The sequence below is a fragment of the Equus przewalskii genome, chromosome 9 (assembly GCF_037783145.1).
Source record: "Equus przewalskii isolate Varuska chromosome 9, EquPr2, whole genome shotgun sequence".
Classification (NCBI taxonomy): Eukaryota; Metazoa; Chordata; class Mammalia; order Perissodactyla; family Equidae; genus Equus; species Equus przewalskii.
The window spans coordinates 57,448,704-57,463,691 of record NC_091839.1 but is presented as its reverse complement, the minus strand read 5'-3'; the positions used below and the strand labels follow the sequence as shown (position 1 = coordinate 57,463,691).

At 35.6% G+C, this 14,988-nt stretch overlaps 1 protein-coding gene across 1 annotated transcript in view; it reads left to right on the top strand.

Annotated features, from left to right (window-relative positions):
• Positions 1–14,988, top strand: part of SEC63 (SEC63 homolog, protein translocation regulator) — a 67,905-nt gene that overhangs the window by 27,346 nt on the left and 25,571 nt on the right. The window contains exons 3-8 of the mRNA XM_008520863.2: positions 3,650–3,764; positions 5,163–5,275; positions 9,705–9,766; positions 10,352–10,410; positions 11,677–11,727; positions 12,718–12,826. Coding sequence (XP_008519085.2) covers positions 3,650–3,764; positions 5,163–5,275; positions 9,705–9,766; positions 10,352–10,410; positions 11,677–11,727; positions 12,718–12,826 — 509 coding nt within the window. The remainder of the gene's footprint in view (positions 1–3,649; positions 3,765–5,162; positions 5,276–9,704; positions 9,767–10,351; positions 10,411–11,676; positions 11,728–12,717; positions 12,827–14,988) is intronic.

The window sequence follows — 14,988 nt, the reverse complement described above, 5'->3', positions numbered from 1 at the left end:
AGAGTTGCCCTCATTGCAGGACTGTATCTTGTGAATTACCTACGTCTGTCTCTCCAGTAGAAAGAAGGAGAAGACCTGGAAGAGGACATTAGTAAAAGTAGCACCAGTTATTTTTTAATCTTGTTTTAAATGATAATGATAGTTTTCAACATATCTGTGTAATTTCAGGGGGTTTAAATAGTTTTCTTTGTAAGGTTTGACTTTCCCTGGTAGGTGTCACTTTTGAAGGTCTCTCTGACTTTTCCTTTGAGAGGGAGGGAAATCTTAGCTTTGGTGTTGAGTTCTTCAATGATGTGAAACTAAAAAGCAAAATTAGTATATATAAGAGTAGTTTCATGTTCACTGTCTATTCTTTGCTATTGCTTCTCATTTTAAATTAAACTTTTATGAGGCAGCAAGGCAAATATTTTTGGCCTCTCAATATTGTTTTTTTTGGGCTTTGGTCAACACTTTGTGCGTATCTGAACCTCAGGTTTACAAGGAAGAAGCCCCAACTCTGTGAAGTTCTCTTTGGTGATTAGCAAGCCGATTTACTTAAATGGAAGTACAGATTAAGGGATGCATAAGGAAGAATTTAAATAGATACTGGTAACAATTTTAGATAAGGTCAGAAACCCTCAGAACGTTTTTACTGCTTAACCCTGAAGCATTCTTGCAAAATTAAGCAGTCAAATTAAGCAGTCATTGTGTAGTACTCTAATTTCTGGAAGTTGCTTCCAAAATGGCTTTTAAAATGTCCTTAAAGAAGAAACTTCACAAGATAATTATTGAAGCTTTACGTAGGGAAAATGCTTAAATTTTCAGAGGAACCAAACATGCTTTTAAAAAATTGGACATGGAGCGTGTTGTAATCATTATGTTTCCACCTTTGCTTTGGCTCTCAGGAAATTAGAGCATGGTTTTATTGGTTGTGGTAATTTTCATCAGCCTGGGGGTTCTGTCATGGGCCTCGTTCCTCCTGCCTTCATTCTTTGGCTTAAAAGCCAGATGCTATGTATAAAGCATCTATCATGTGGTGTAGCATATCCTAGGTGTTTTCTTCCCTTTCCCTTCTACTCTTGTTTGCTTTTAAATCTTGCTTTAGTGGTTTTCAATTTCACTATTATCTTTGTTTTCTGAGCTTTTGGGGGAGTTGGCAGAACAAAATGTGGAGTTACTAATTTGTGTGGGAGTCAAGTGTATTTTCAAGTGTTCTTTAGCATGTTGAGGGTATTAGCAAACTGTGGGTTCGAGTTTAAAATTACTATTTTAAATAATTCATTCAATAGGTAGTTATTGTGTGCCTACTATGTATGTGTCAGCTATTATACTAGGTGCTGATATGCTGTAATTAACAAATAGACGTAGTTCAGCAACTTGGTCTTGAGGGATATTGGTGAGTAAACAAGTCATGAGAATAAGGTTTAGTAAGGGAGGTGCCATGAAAGAGCTGAGGAAGGGCTCTTAACTCTGCCTGGAGACAGAGAAGGCTTCCCTAAGTAAGTGAGGTCTGAGCTGAGATTTGGGTCAGAGTTACTAATAACAGCCAGTAGTTAATGTGAATTGAATATTTACTATCTGTGAGGCACCTTGTTAGGTGCTTTACATACCTAATCTTGTTTAATTCTCAAACCCACCCTAAAAGTTGGAAACTGAATTGTAAAAGGCCAAGCAGCTTGCCAAGATCTCTCAGTTAATAGGTGGTGAAGCTGGGATTTGACCTCAGGTAGTTTTGTTACAGAGCTTATATTCTTTACCTCTCCCTAAATAGCCAGGTAAAGTGGGAGTGTTCCAGGTAGGGCTCCCTCTTTGTCCTTGGGCATGTAGATAGTATGGAAAGCAGCTTGCAGTATTCTGCTCTTAATAAGGTTTAGAGCATTATTTTGGCCAGATGGAAAGAAATTTGCATCTGAGTGCCAGCTGTGTTTAAGCTACTCTGGGGTTAGTTAAATCTGAATAAGATCCTATCCACGTGTTCAAGGAGCTTGCAGCGAGTCAGAGGAGGAAAGTCATGGTTTGTCCTTCTTTGTGACTATAACGGGTCTCCCCATTGATCATCTTGACAAGAGTTAAGTATTGCTTCTTGCATGGTGGATAATTTGAGGTGAATCTTGAAGGATGAATAGAGTTTGGATAGGCAGAGATGGGGAATGGGAATTCTAGGTAGAAAGATCCAAGAGAGCAAAAGCATGATGATGGGCAAAGCTTAGGGAACTTTGGGAGATAGGGATTTATTTTGTTGGAAAAATCAGGAATGATTAAAGGTAAGCAGGTGGGTTGGAACTGGATCCTAGAGGCTCATTCCAAATAAACATGTTTAATTTAGGCTTCTACCAAGCAGACTTAAACACATGAAATGTTTTCTTTCTGTCTTTGAAACAGGTCAGTTCAATATTGTTTGATTAGGCCACCTATGATTCATTTTATATGTCTTTGTTTAACAGTTCCTACTCAGTGTAACAAATTGTGATACAAAGGGTCTTAAAAAATAAAAATTACACAATTTCATCATTTTACAGATAGCCACTATTAAGATGTTACCTTCTATATTTTTATCTATAATAAACTTTTATTTACAAAAAATAGGATTATATTATACACACAACTTTGAAAGCTGTTTTTCTTTTTTAATTTAACAATACAAGGCAGATAATCTTCCACAGCAAATAATATTTTTGGTGGCTGAATAGTATTTCACTGTATGGATGTACTGGTATTTGTCCAGTAGTCTATTGATGGACGTTGGGGGGTGTGTGTGTTTTCTGCTACTATTTATATCTGTAACCACCCTTTTACACTTTATATATACTTAATTCTAGTTTATTTCCTTCTAAATTTCTGGAAGTGGAGTAGATTGATAATTAAAATGGTCTGTACTTTAGGGCTTTTGGTACCTTATTGCCAGATAGGCCTTCAGAATGTAGTGTATGAGAGTTCTTTTTTTCTTTAGCCTCTCCAATACTGGTAACGTCAATGTTTTGAATATTTTTAGTAAACAGGACATAGTGGAGAGAAGAAATTAGTTTTTTTCCAAACTATATGTTCTTTTGTATCTTTTTAACCTATTACGCACATTTTTCTGTATCTATATTGGCTAAAAAGTGTTTCATTGTGTGGCTGTTTCTTGGTTTATTTATTAAGTCTCTTGTAAAATGGTTTATTTTACTGGTTTCCTGTAAATGGACATTTAGGTTGTCTCCCAGGTTTGACTATTATAAACAAGGCGTATTTATTCATCTTTGCACGGTTGACTCATTATTTTTCAGAGTTTATCCTACTAAAAGTGTAATTGCAAGGTCAAGAGCAATTCTTTTTCACATTAAATGATTTACTGAATACTTAGTATTAATATATTTTGATTTAATGTAGTGGGTCCAATCAGTTAGTACGTCGAATTAACTTCTGTACTTAAAATTCTGTGACTAGTAACTGAAAGAATATTGCATGCAGGGCATTGCACTAGATTCTAGAGAATTCAAAGGTGAAAATGACACTGTCCTTGCTAACAGGAGTTTACAACCCAGTGCTTATAGAGTTTGTCAGTAGCCTGGTGATAATGGGACCACTTTAGGTTATTTTATGCCTTGATCTTGCCATAATGTCTTTAGAATCTTAAGGAAAACCACATAGATGTATTTATTTATACTTCTGTTATGTTTTTCCTAAACAGGAAGATAGTTCTGCTTGCAGGATGGGCATTGTTCTTATTCCTTGTATACAAAGTTTCCAAAACAGACCGAGAATATCAAGAATACAATCCTTATGAAGTATTAAATTTGGATCCTGTAAGTAGTCTTTTTATATAATGCACATTAGTTTAATGATCCCATGAAAATACTATAGATCCACATGCTAAAAAAACTGGGCCATGCCTAAAGAAATCAGACTTTGGTCAATTAAACTTTTTACTAAAATAACATCTAATCCATTATTTAATGCACGTATGTTTTTTAAGCTACAGATGTTGATTTCCATCCTATTATTGGTTTGTAATTGCTAAAATATAAGAATATTTGAAGTTGAGATGAAAAGTTAGTATATTTTTAAAAGGCATGTATAAGAGTAGTTTAATGCAAAGTTAAAACCAGGAGGTTCATTTGTTAGTTGGATGATAAAAATCTTATGACCCTGTGTTAGTTGACACTAAGGCTCTATGTTAAGTCTTTATGTCTTATAAAGAACTGATGTCATTGTCATAGAAATTCAGGTTAACCTTGGGTATGTCCCTTAGAAGATGATCTATTGATTGAACTTGATTGATGAGTCCCAATAGAAAATTTGTCTTTTAGGTATAACAGTGGAAAGTTGGAACTGAAATGAATGCTAGAGATCATCTAGTCTTTTTTTCTGATGGAGAAAATGAGTCCTAGAAAATTTGTGTCTTATCTCTGGTCCCATAAGTTCTTAGTAGCCAACCTGAATCTAAGTACTCTTTCCATTTTTTTCCCCAAACTGTTTTCCTTTACCTCTAGTCTCTGCTCAGTAGAGGACTTGATCCAGAGATTCATTTAATACAGGGTGAGGAGTTTTAGTTTTGTGCTTTGTAGAAGAAAAGTTTGCATATCCTCTGATTTTTCTTATTGTGGTGATCATGATCATCAAGAGAGATTTTCTAAGATTAAAAGGTTTGGGGGCAATTTAATGCCATAAAAAATCAATATGAAAAAGTTATTAATAGAAATTGAGTCTACTTGGGAAATAACTAAGGTAAACTTATTAAGTGTTTACTTAAAATTAAAATATTCACAAGCAAATGAAACCAGATATTCTTCAGATTATTTCTTAGGAAATTAACCTTTGATTTGAAGGTTTGCCAGCCAAACTTAATTTACTGTGATCATTGTTTGATATTTAAATATCACTACTTTTGTATTTTACTTAAATACAGCATTATATAGTTTCACTCTCAAATCATTGGTGCCTAGGGTACTGCATGGCACATAGTAGGTACTCAATAAAATAAATACATTGGACAAAATAAGTATATTTTTATTTTAAGAATATATGGGGTGAAATTTATGGAGATTTCAAACACATAGGAAATATATAGGACAAACATAGAGGAAGAAAACTTCATTTTCGCCTTCTGGAAATATTGACTAGTTCATAGTTTAGGTTCACAATATGATTATGCTTTTACGGCATTGTGCTTATTTTTACTGAAACAAGGCTTTTCCTTTTAGGGAGCAACAGTAGCAGAAATTAAGAAACAGTATCGTTTGCTGTCACTTAAATATCATCCAGATAAAGGAGGCGATGAAGTTATGTTCATGAGAATAGCAAAAGCTTATGCAGCGTAAGTATCATAGGACCCATTACACATTTTTAAGAGTGGTACAGACAGTTTTCTATTTGAATAAAATAGTAAACAAAATAGTTGTCATACACTTTTGTTAAATGCTCACCTCATATGTTGAGTGTCTTTTACGGGAGCTACCTAGCAACCCTGAAGTGGTAATTTAACTAAACCTTACTTTTAAGTAACTTAGAGTAATGCTTTTGTCATGTGAAGTGGTTAAATTAAGTAGTAAGTGATATGTTAATCAAGCTATTTTCTAAGCATCCTGATTAGAAGAGGATATGCTTACACCTTGTTTTCCTTTGTAGGCTTTTTATTAGGCTGGATCTTTTTCTCTTGTTTTGGCAATGTAGCTTGTCTCATTTAAACTGTTTAAAGACCAGTTTAATCTTTGGGAAACGGGATAGGGTGTGTACAATTAAAAGTCGTTATTCTTACAGGAGATAAAAGAAAGCTGGGTTCTTCAGGACTCATGATAGGTATATCTCCACACAGCTCTTTTTTTTTTTTTTTTTTTTTTTTGAGGAAGATCAGCCCTGAGCTAATATCTGCTGCCAATCCTCCTGTTTTTTGCTGAGGAAAACTGGCCCTGAGCTAACATCTGTGCCCATCTTCCTCTACTTTATATGTGGACGCCTACCACAGCGTGGCTTGCCAAGTGGTGCCATGTTCACACCTGGGATCCAAACCAGTGAACCCCGGGCTGCTGAAACGTAACGTGGGAACTTAACCGCTGCACCACCAGGCTGGCCCGCCCCCCCACAGCCCTTATGTTGAATTAAGAATAGATATAGATAAGATATCCAGTGTTTTAAGGACTCGGTGATGTATAATTTTGTGAGCTAATTTTAAAAATAGAAGTAAATAATAAGATACTCAGATATAATAGCAAACTGTGAAAGTGGCGTGTGAATGACAGAAGTTTGGGAAATATTGTCTTACTCATTTTTGTGCTTAATAAAAGTATATTGACTGTCTCCTCTCCCCCCTTTCCACGGATTGCTGGTTATCTGTGTGAATATGATTCTGTGATAAAGCAGTGTATTCAGGAGCTTCTGAAGCCTGTACTACATTTTCTTTTCTGCATGGCAGATGTCCTCCGAATTGCTATCTTTCAGTTGGTGTCTCCTTCCCTCTTTTTACTGTGTGTCTCCTTCGAGCATTTATTCTCGTTGCACAAGTATTGCAGTGCCTTAGTTGCTGTCTTCAGGTAATTTAAGAACTGAGGATTTCCAGAGGAAGTCAGATAGCCAAAATTATTTAACTAGTAGTTTTCGTCTTAGTGCTTTTGGTGCAGGTTCCCCCCGCCCCTGAGTCTTCAGGTATTGTAACATTTCCAAGTTCATGATTTTGTTCTCAGGTTACTGAAAATCTGACTATGATGTATTGTAACTATTTCAAAAAGTACAGAATAATAATATATGGCCTTTGGTTTTAACTCAGTTACACGATCAAGATATAGAAATTTTGTCTGTGAAACATCTTAAGTAGTTGATGATTTTATCAGACAAATGCAGAAGTAAAATCATTTTGGGACCCAGAACTTTGAGATCTTGTACCTTGTACAGGTATACCTACGTTAGATCAAGGTGTGCAGTTTACTAAATTAAGTTCTAAGTGATTGAATTAAAGCTCCCGTCTTACGTATAACTCCAGCAGCCTAAGTATAACTCAAGTAGCTTTTGGAGTGCCGTTACAGGTTTTGATCCTCAAAGTTTTTTAGAATTTTCTTTGGTTATTCAGGATAGTTCCTCTCCCTTATTTGTCCATTATAACAAACTAGCTAGGTCATTCCTATTTCTTCATAGCAGGTTCTAACCTAAAGGGGAGGTATGGTTTTTTTTTTTTTTAAAGATTTCATTTTTTTCCTTTTTCTCCCCAAAGCCACCCGGTACATAGTTGTATATTCTTCGTTGTGGGTCCTTCTAGTTGTGGCATGTGGGACGCTGCCTCAGCGTGGTTTGATGAGCAGTGCCATGTCTGCGCCCAGGATTCGAACCAACAAAACACTGGGCCGCTTGCAGTGGAGCACGCGAACTTAACCACTCAGCCACGGGGCAAGCCCCGAGGTATGGTTATTTTTGAGAAGTTAGACCAGCTGTTGAATACTCTGGTTCATTCTTCTGGATATAGTTGGGATTTGGCTTTTGGATGTAAAACCTCTCTTTAAGCTACTTTCTAATAAGTGGGCAGCATAGATATTACCTTAAAGCTATTTTAATTTTTTAAAACGTGTGTTTTGGGGCTGGCCCTGTGGCCGAGTGGTTAAGTTTGCACGCGTCCGATTTGGTGGCCCAGGGTTTCACTGCTTTGGATCCTGGGCGCGGACATGGCACTGCTCACCAGGCCATGCTGAGGTGGCGTCCCATATGCCACAATGAGAATATACAACTATGTACTGGGGGGCGCTTTGGGGAGAAGAGAAAAAAAAGATTGGCAAGAGATGTTAGCTCAGGTGCCAGTCTTAAAAAACAAACACACACGTGTGTTTTTATGTGTTCCTACACATGACATGTAAATTAGTTCTACATAGCCAGCTTAGGGGCACTCATAGATAATTTAGTGAAAGCATTCTCTAGGTCAGGATTTATACTCTGGGGTCCCTGAAATTATGTACAGAATTTGTTTATTTATAAATGTGCATTTTTTTCCATGGCAAAAGGGGCATAGATTTCTTTAGATCTGTGACACAACCTCCCACCTCCAAAGTTAAGGGATATAACCACGTTTAGGGCACTTTATACTCATTGAATTTTTAAAAATTATGTTAGCATCACTGGTTTTGTTTAAGCTTGTTACAGATGAATTATACTAAAATCACATAATTCTTTAAGTACTTTAAGTCTTAGTAATGGTGTTAGACTGAAGCACTGAGTAGCAAAAAATAGTTGCTTTTTCACTGACTTTTTAAAAAGGCGATGATTCCTTTGATTTGATTGAGTATCCAGCATGGTGCCTGTCACACAGCAGTTGTACAAGTGGTTTAATTAATGAGTTAATAGACTTGTAATCAGGTGTGTGTGTGCAGGTTGAAAAATCGAGTGCTTCTGTGATGTGAGCCGTACTTTATTTTGCAAAATCTGAAGGTGTTGTATAGCAAACAGAGCAGTTTATTGTGATGCCATCATCAGAAAGGCAGAAGAGGGCAGAGATCATTATTTTGGGGGAAAGAATCTGATTAGAAGACTTACTATTGAGAGGAAACTATAGCTAAAGCTCTGGGTGGAGTGGACCAATTGTCCAGGGAAACTGGGACAAAACTTTTTTGAGAAACATCCTTCCGTTGGCAGAAAAGAATCTTGGCCCCACTCGTTCTGAACTTGCAGCCTCTTTAATAATGCTTTTCATTGGTTTCTGTATTTTACTGTTGCCTTAGGTCAAATAGTGTAAGTGGAGTTAGAGTTAAATAAGGACTAACGACACCAAGGTACTGGTTTTCATAAATGACCAAATCTAAATTTTAAAATATTTTCAAATCATTGAGAAGATTTGCTGTTTTGTAAAGGTACTTCTGTATTCTCTCTCTCAACATGGAGCTTTGTTAAATACGAACTACATTGTATTTTAAGTGCATCTGTTCTGGGAAATAGAAATATGGCTAAAATTGGATTTGGACATAAACAGAATCTTTTGCCAATTGGTCTGCAAGAATGCCTTTGTTATTATATTATTGGTCATTCTTTTGTGTGTCTGCCTTGTCTCCTTAACAACATTGTAAAGTTTTTGAAGGAATTAAAATTTTCTTTTAATGTTTTTTTAACAGCTATACTGGGATCTGGAATAAAATCACTCTCTCTCTTTTTCTTGAGCCATTGCCCAGTTCAGGGGTTATATTTATATTTAGGTGTTTAAAAAGTCTCTCTCACTTTCTTATTGCCTGGTTAGGAAGCTGTTGCTTTAGCAGATATTTCCATAGTCCTGCTGGCAGTTGGCTTAGGAGAAAATTGTGATCTTAGCACAATGCAAATGACCTTTTCCATGGCAATGGAGTTTTACAGATGTTCGCTTTTTTCTTTGAGAATGTGGTAATGTGCCAGTTTTGAAGGAGTGATTATTAATTATATATTGTTTATATTTAAAAATAAGTATACATCATTATTAAAGTATAAACATGCTCATTGAAGAAATTTTAGAAAATATATGCGCATATAAGAAAAAAAAGTCACCTGTGATCCCTGACTTTTCAGAAGATGTAGTAGTGTTTAAAGTTTCATCTGGCTTGAACTAGCTAAACTTGAGAACCAGGAATTTGTATCAAGTCTCAATAGTTAGCATTTTGTGTTAATGTAGAGCTCCTTACTCTTCTTGAGTCTCTGAAATTAATCTCTTTAAGAAGTGAGTTGGCTGGTTAGTGGAGTTTATATATACAAGTTCTTATTGTTAGATATGGCTTTCTAATTGTGCAACTTTGTTCTTTTGATGCTAGTTTAACTGATGAAGAATCTCGGAAAAATTGGGAAGAGTTTGGAAATCCAGATGGGCCTCAAGGTGTGGTAAATGATGAGTAAAAAATACTGACGATATATATATTATGAAAATGTTAACTAGGTTGAAAAGAATATTTTAATTTTCTTAGTTTATGAATAGGAAAATTATAACCACAGAAGTTAAACAGATATGTGAGTTCCCTTTAATTTTTACTTTATTTTTCTTTCTAGAGACTAGTTTGAAAGGTAGAACTTAGATTGATTTAATGAGAAGAGTAGTCACAGTCATTCATTATTTCCTGTTATCCTATTTTCCAAAAATTGGGTGGAAAAAAATCTGTTTTTCTTTATTGACTTTAAACATTTTCTTGTCTTTTCATAGTGTTTACATAAACTGGGGCCATATGAAAGAATTTAGATTTTCTAGGAAGAAGGAATTCATGTACTTAGAGGTTTTATTTTTCCCCTCTGGAAAAATTTAAAGTTTCAGATATAACCCGTATCCATTAACTTTTGTGTAATGAGGATGGATATAATAAGAGAATCTTTCTTAAAGCTTTTTTTGGGGAGTTGGAGATGGAATTTTGGGATATAAATAAATAAAATTGCAAGTGGAGACTCTTCAGAAATATTCTTTCTATTTTAGCCACAAGCTTTGGAATTGCCCTGCCAGCTTGGATAGTTGACCAGAAAAATTCAATTTTGGTGAGTGCATTTAAAGGAGATGGATTATAATATATTTGACATATCTTGGTAATATAAAGAGAGCTTTTACAAAGAAAGTACTGGGATACTGTTTTTAATTTAGCTCTGTATTGTGAAGACTGTTTCTACATAATGGAGAAAGGACTTGGTTCCCATTATTAGATTGCTGGTTTGGGGCAGTGTGTTCTAAATCTAATTTTAAAACCTTAGAATTGTGGTAATTTCTTTTCTTTTGGGGGCAGTTTCAGATCAGGTCCTAGCCTTGGTTTGAGGAACTACTATTTTTTTATAGTATTTACATTTATCCTAGGTAGTGCTCAGAATTTAAATTATCCTAATTTTCACATTTACCCAGCCTAGATTAATGTATGCTAAATTAATGATATATATATTCCATATGGTTCTTCAGGAGGCAGTAGGGTATCAGACTTTAATCACTGATAGATGCTGCAACTCTAAAAGCATCAGGAATTACCTTAACCTATTATTCAGGAGTAGATGCTTCCCTCTTCAACTTTCTTGAAAATAATTATTTAGGAGCTATCTTTGAAGCAATAAAAATATCCATATAGTCTAATTTGTTTTGAAATGGCTATTTGATGTTATTTTATGGCAGATTAACATGCATTGTCTTCAAAGGTATATAGTTGCTGTATAGAAGGTTGTTTATCATACTTAGGGTTACTCTGGCAATATTAGAGAAGAAAAAGATAGTTAGCTACCAGATTTGGGATCAAGCAGTAGGCGAAAAATCTGAGACAATAGACAGAAATTACTTGCAGACAGAACGTTATGAAGTTCCTCCTTGATCTTTAGGCAAAGAAACCCAGGGTTCTATCAGTCATTTCCAAGGCACCAACTGCTTGCCAAGGTGTGGATATATAAGTACCTGACTGGAAGGGAAATATGTATAAAGCTGTTTTGCTAGTGTTATCTATAGAGCAAATTAAAAGGTAATTTATTATAGTGGATAAGAGCATACGCTCTAGAGCTAGAATGCCTGGATTCCAGTCCTACCTCTGCTACCTACTAGCTGTGTGATCTAGCAAGCCATGTAACCCATATATGCTGCAGGTTCCCTATCTGCAAAAGGAAAATAATAATGGTACCTTTTTCACACAGTTTAAAAATAAGGATTAAACAAAATAATACATGAGAAGTGCTTTTAATAGTGCCTCCCACATGTAAGCCTCAAAATAAGTCTTCATAGAAGTTATAGTTTACCTGACGAAGGCCACCACTTTTTTTTCGTCTTTTCAATTCTAGGTTTTACTTGTATATGGATTGGCGTTCATGGTTATCCTTCCAGTTGTTGTGGTAAGTTCTAGCTCTTTTCATTAATATTTTTTTGGAAAGAGAATTGGTGGCATGCTTTGGAGAGTCTCCTTATAAGATTGTAATTTGTATTAGAATATAATCCGTTGATCCTTGAATTTTAAGAGTCTTAGCTTCAACTATACTTTGTCTTCTAAAGGTGACATCACTTATGTATGTTAAAATATATCTCCCTCCAATCCAAAATTTACGCACAACTGAGATAATACGGATGGGTTTAGAGTTTAGAATGAAAATCTTCCTTCACTACCTCCCTCAACTCCATTTCTGTGTCAGAGATAATCACTGCTCAATTTGGTCTTTTCCCTTTCAAATATTTTTCTATGCATTAAGTATACATGCACACTTTTAAAAAATGTGATCTTGCTGTATGTATTGTTCTGTGACATTTTTGCTTCATAAATTAGGGGTACAGCATAGAGAGCAACCTCATTTTTAAAAACAGCTGCGTAGGACCCTAGTAGGGAGATTCCATGAAGTTTATGATTTTACTGTTATTGCTCTTGTAACTGGTGGTGGTCTTTCTGATTTTATAGTTCCTCTGAGTCCCACACTGAGGCTAATCGTTAGCTTGTCTTGCCTTCTTCATAGTATTGTTGTGAGGATCCGATTGTATGGAGTAATGTGAGTGAAAGTAGTGTATCAGCTATAAAGTTGCTCTTATACTTACTTATCAAATATTTGTTGAAGACATGATATCTGTCAGGAACTAGCTTGTTGCTTATAGCAATTGATTGTTTCATTCCTATTTTGTCATCAAACAATTTCTAGCTGAAACTTAAATGTTTTAAGCATATGTATGTAGTGAGCTAGGTTGGTGATTAGAGGTCAAGCAGTATAAATTTTTGCTATATAAATCATTTGAAATATGTAACAAAGGCATTTGTTCTAAAGCTCAAGTATTTTTATTGGTTTATGAACATTTGGAAAATTTGATGCTTTATTTCTTCTTTAATTTTATTTGTGTTTTAGGGTTCTTGGTGGTATCGCTCAATACGCTATAGTGGAGACCAGATTCTAATACGCACAACACAGATTTATACATATTTTGTTTATAAAACCCGAAATATGGATATGAAACGTAAGTAAATTTAAGTAATTGTGATATTAGATTATTTCCTGAGTCACTTATGTGGAGTTGATATATATTCAATTGCAGAAATTCCATTTTACAGTTTATAGATACTCAGTTCATATCACTAAAGCTGGAAGAAAATGCTAATGCCCTTTATCACATTTCTTGATATGTATTCCTATTATTCCCATTTACTCGGGTGTGTGTGTGTGTGTATATATTATTGTTTGTTTTAGAAATTTTATGGTAAAGCTTCATGTGGACTAATTTTATAATACTACTAGCTAACATTTTTTGAGTATTTGTGTGTGCCAGCATTGCTGGGACTATGCATGTATTAACTCATTTAACCTTTGCTATACCTCCTCCATAAGTAAGGCTGTTGTTAAGCACATTTTGTAGATGAGGACACTGAGCCCAAGGATACATGATAAGTATAAATCCAGGATGCAACCCAGGCAATCTGATTCCCGAGTCCTAAACCAGTACATTATGCTCTATCAATCGTAGTAAAATAAGTAGAGGTCTTGGGTATGTTGAAGGAAAACTGCCAGAATATTTCATTCCTGCAGTCTTATTTCAGAATTTCTGTTTGAAATGCTTTGTAGACTTTTTTTTTTAAAAGATTGGCACCTGAGCTAACAACTGTTGCCAATCTTTCTCTCTTTCTCTTTTTCTTTTTCTCCCCGAATCTCCCCAGTACCTAGTTGTATATTTTAGTTGTTGGTCCTTCTGGCTGTGGCATCTGGGACACCCCCTCACATGGCCTGATGAGTGGTGCCATGTCCGCGCCCAGGATCCAAACTGGTGAAACCTTGGGCTGCTGAAGCAGAGCGCATGAACTTAACCACTCAGCCACGGGGCCAGCCCCCAGAATTTCTTATTAAAAAAAAGTACCATCCTAAATACTTCTTCTTTCTTTCTTCTTCTTCTTCTTTTTTTTTTTTTGCTAAGGAAGATTCGCCCTGAGCTAACATCTGTTGCCAGTCTTCTTCTTCTTCTTTTTTTACTTGAAGAAGATTAGCCTTGAGCTAACATCTGTGCCAGTCTTCCTCTACTTTGTATATGGGTCGCCACCACAGCATGACTCTGTGCCTGGGATCTGAACCTGGGCTGCTGAAGTGGAGCCTGCTGAACTTAACCACCATGCCACAGGGCTGGCTCCCTAAATAGTTTCTTTGATCCTATAAAGTTAACATTGTAACTTTTATCTCTGGAATATATAGAGTTCCCTTTCAGAATCACTGCTCTGCAAAAATCATAAACATCCTCTTTCCTCTTCTTAAGAAAAAAAAAAGAGGCTTAAATTTTAAATTGTGCTTAACTGGAGACTGCATTTTTGTTCCAAAACCTGAATGAAGTTTTCTGTGTTTTGGATTTTCCAGTTTTACTAACTTTCTTAGTAATGAGAAAGAGACTCCTCAGGATCATGTGACTGTGTGAACAGATCTTACATTTCTGAGGAATGAGCAGCTCCTTTATTGCTGTGGAATGAATGGATGTTACTTTCCCTTATGCACACATGTCACTCTTCCTTGTGCTAGATTAAAATATTAATATAGAAACTTACTCCCTTATGAAAATGTTTCATGTTTATAATCTGTTTTAATGTGCTTTTTTTTACATCAGTGATCTTGATTTCTGTTTCATTTCCGAGGGTGATACTTAGCCTCACACAATTAATTCCATCAGAAAAGCATTATGTTCCTGGTGGGTTTGGTTATATATCTTTGATTACTTTAGCATTACCACCATTTACATAACTGTCTAGGAACAGTTGTTTTCATGAAAATGTTTGAGGGTAGTATTAGTAGTAGCTCTAACATATTACTGTGCTTACTGTGTGTCACCCATATGAAGAAACGAAGGCCTATAGAGAGGTGAAAAATATTGTCCTAGGCCCTTTAGCTAGGAATTGGAAACTCCAGGATCTGTGCACTTAACCTCTGTACTGTCCTGCTCTTTGTGGTATGTGGCGTGTATTTTCTGCTGTAAGGTGTGATTGATGACTATCATGCCAGTCATTAAAGAGCTTGTATAGGCTAACGAGAATAATGCTAATATAGGTGGCTGCAAATCATGTGTACTTCAAGGAACACTACTCTCATAAAACCATCCAGGGTTCCATAATTAAAACTTCTCTAAATTACAGAGTATTTTAGTTTACT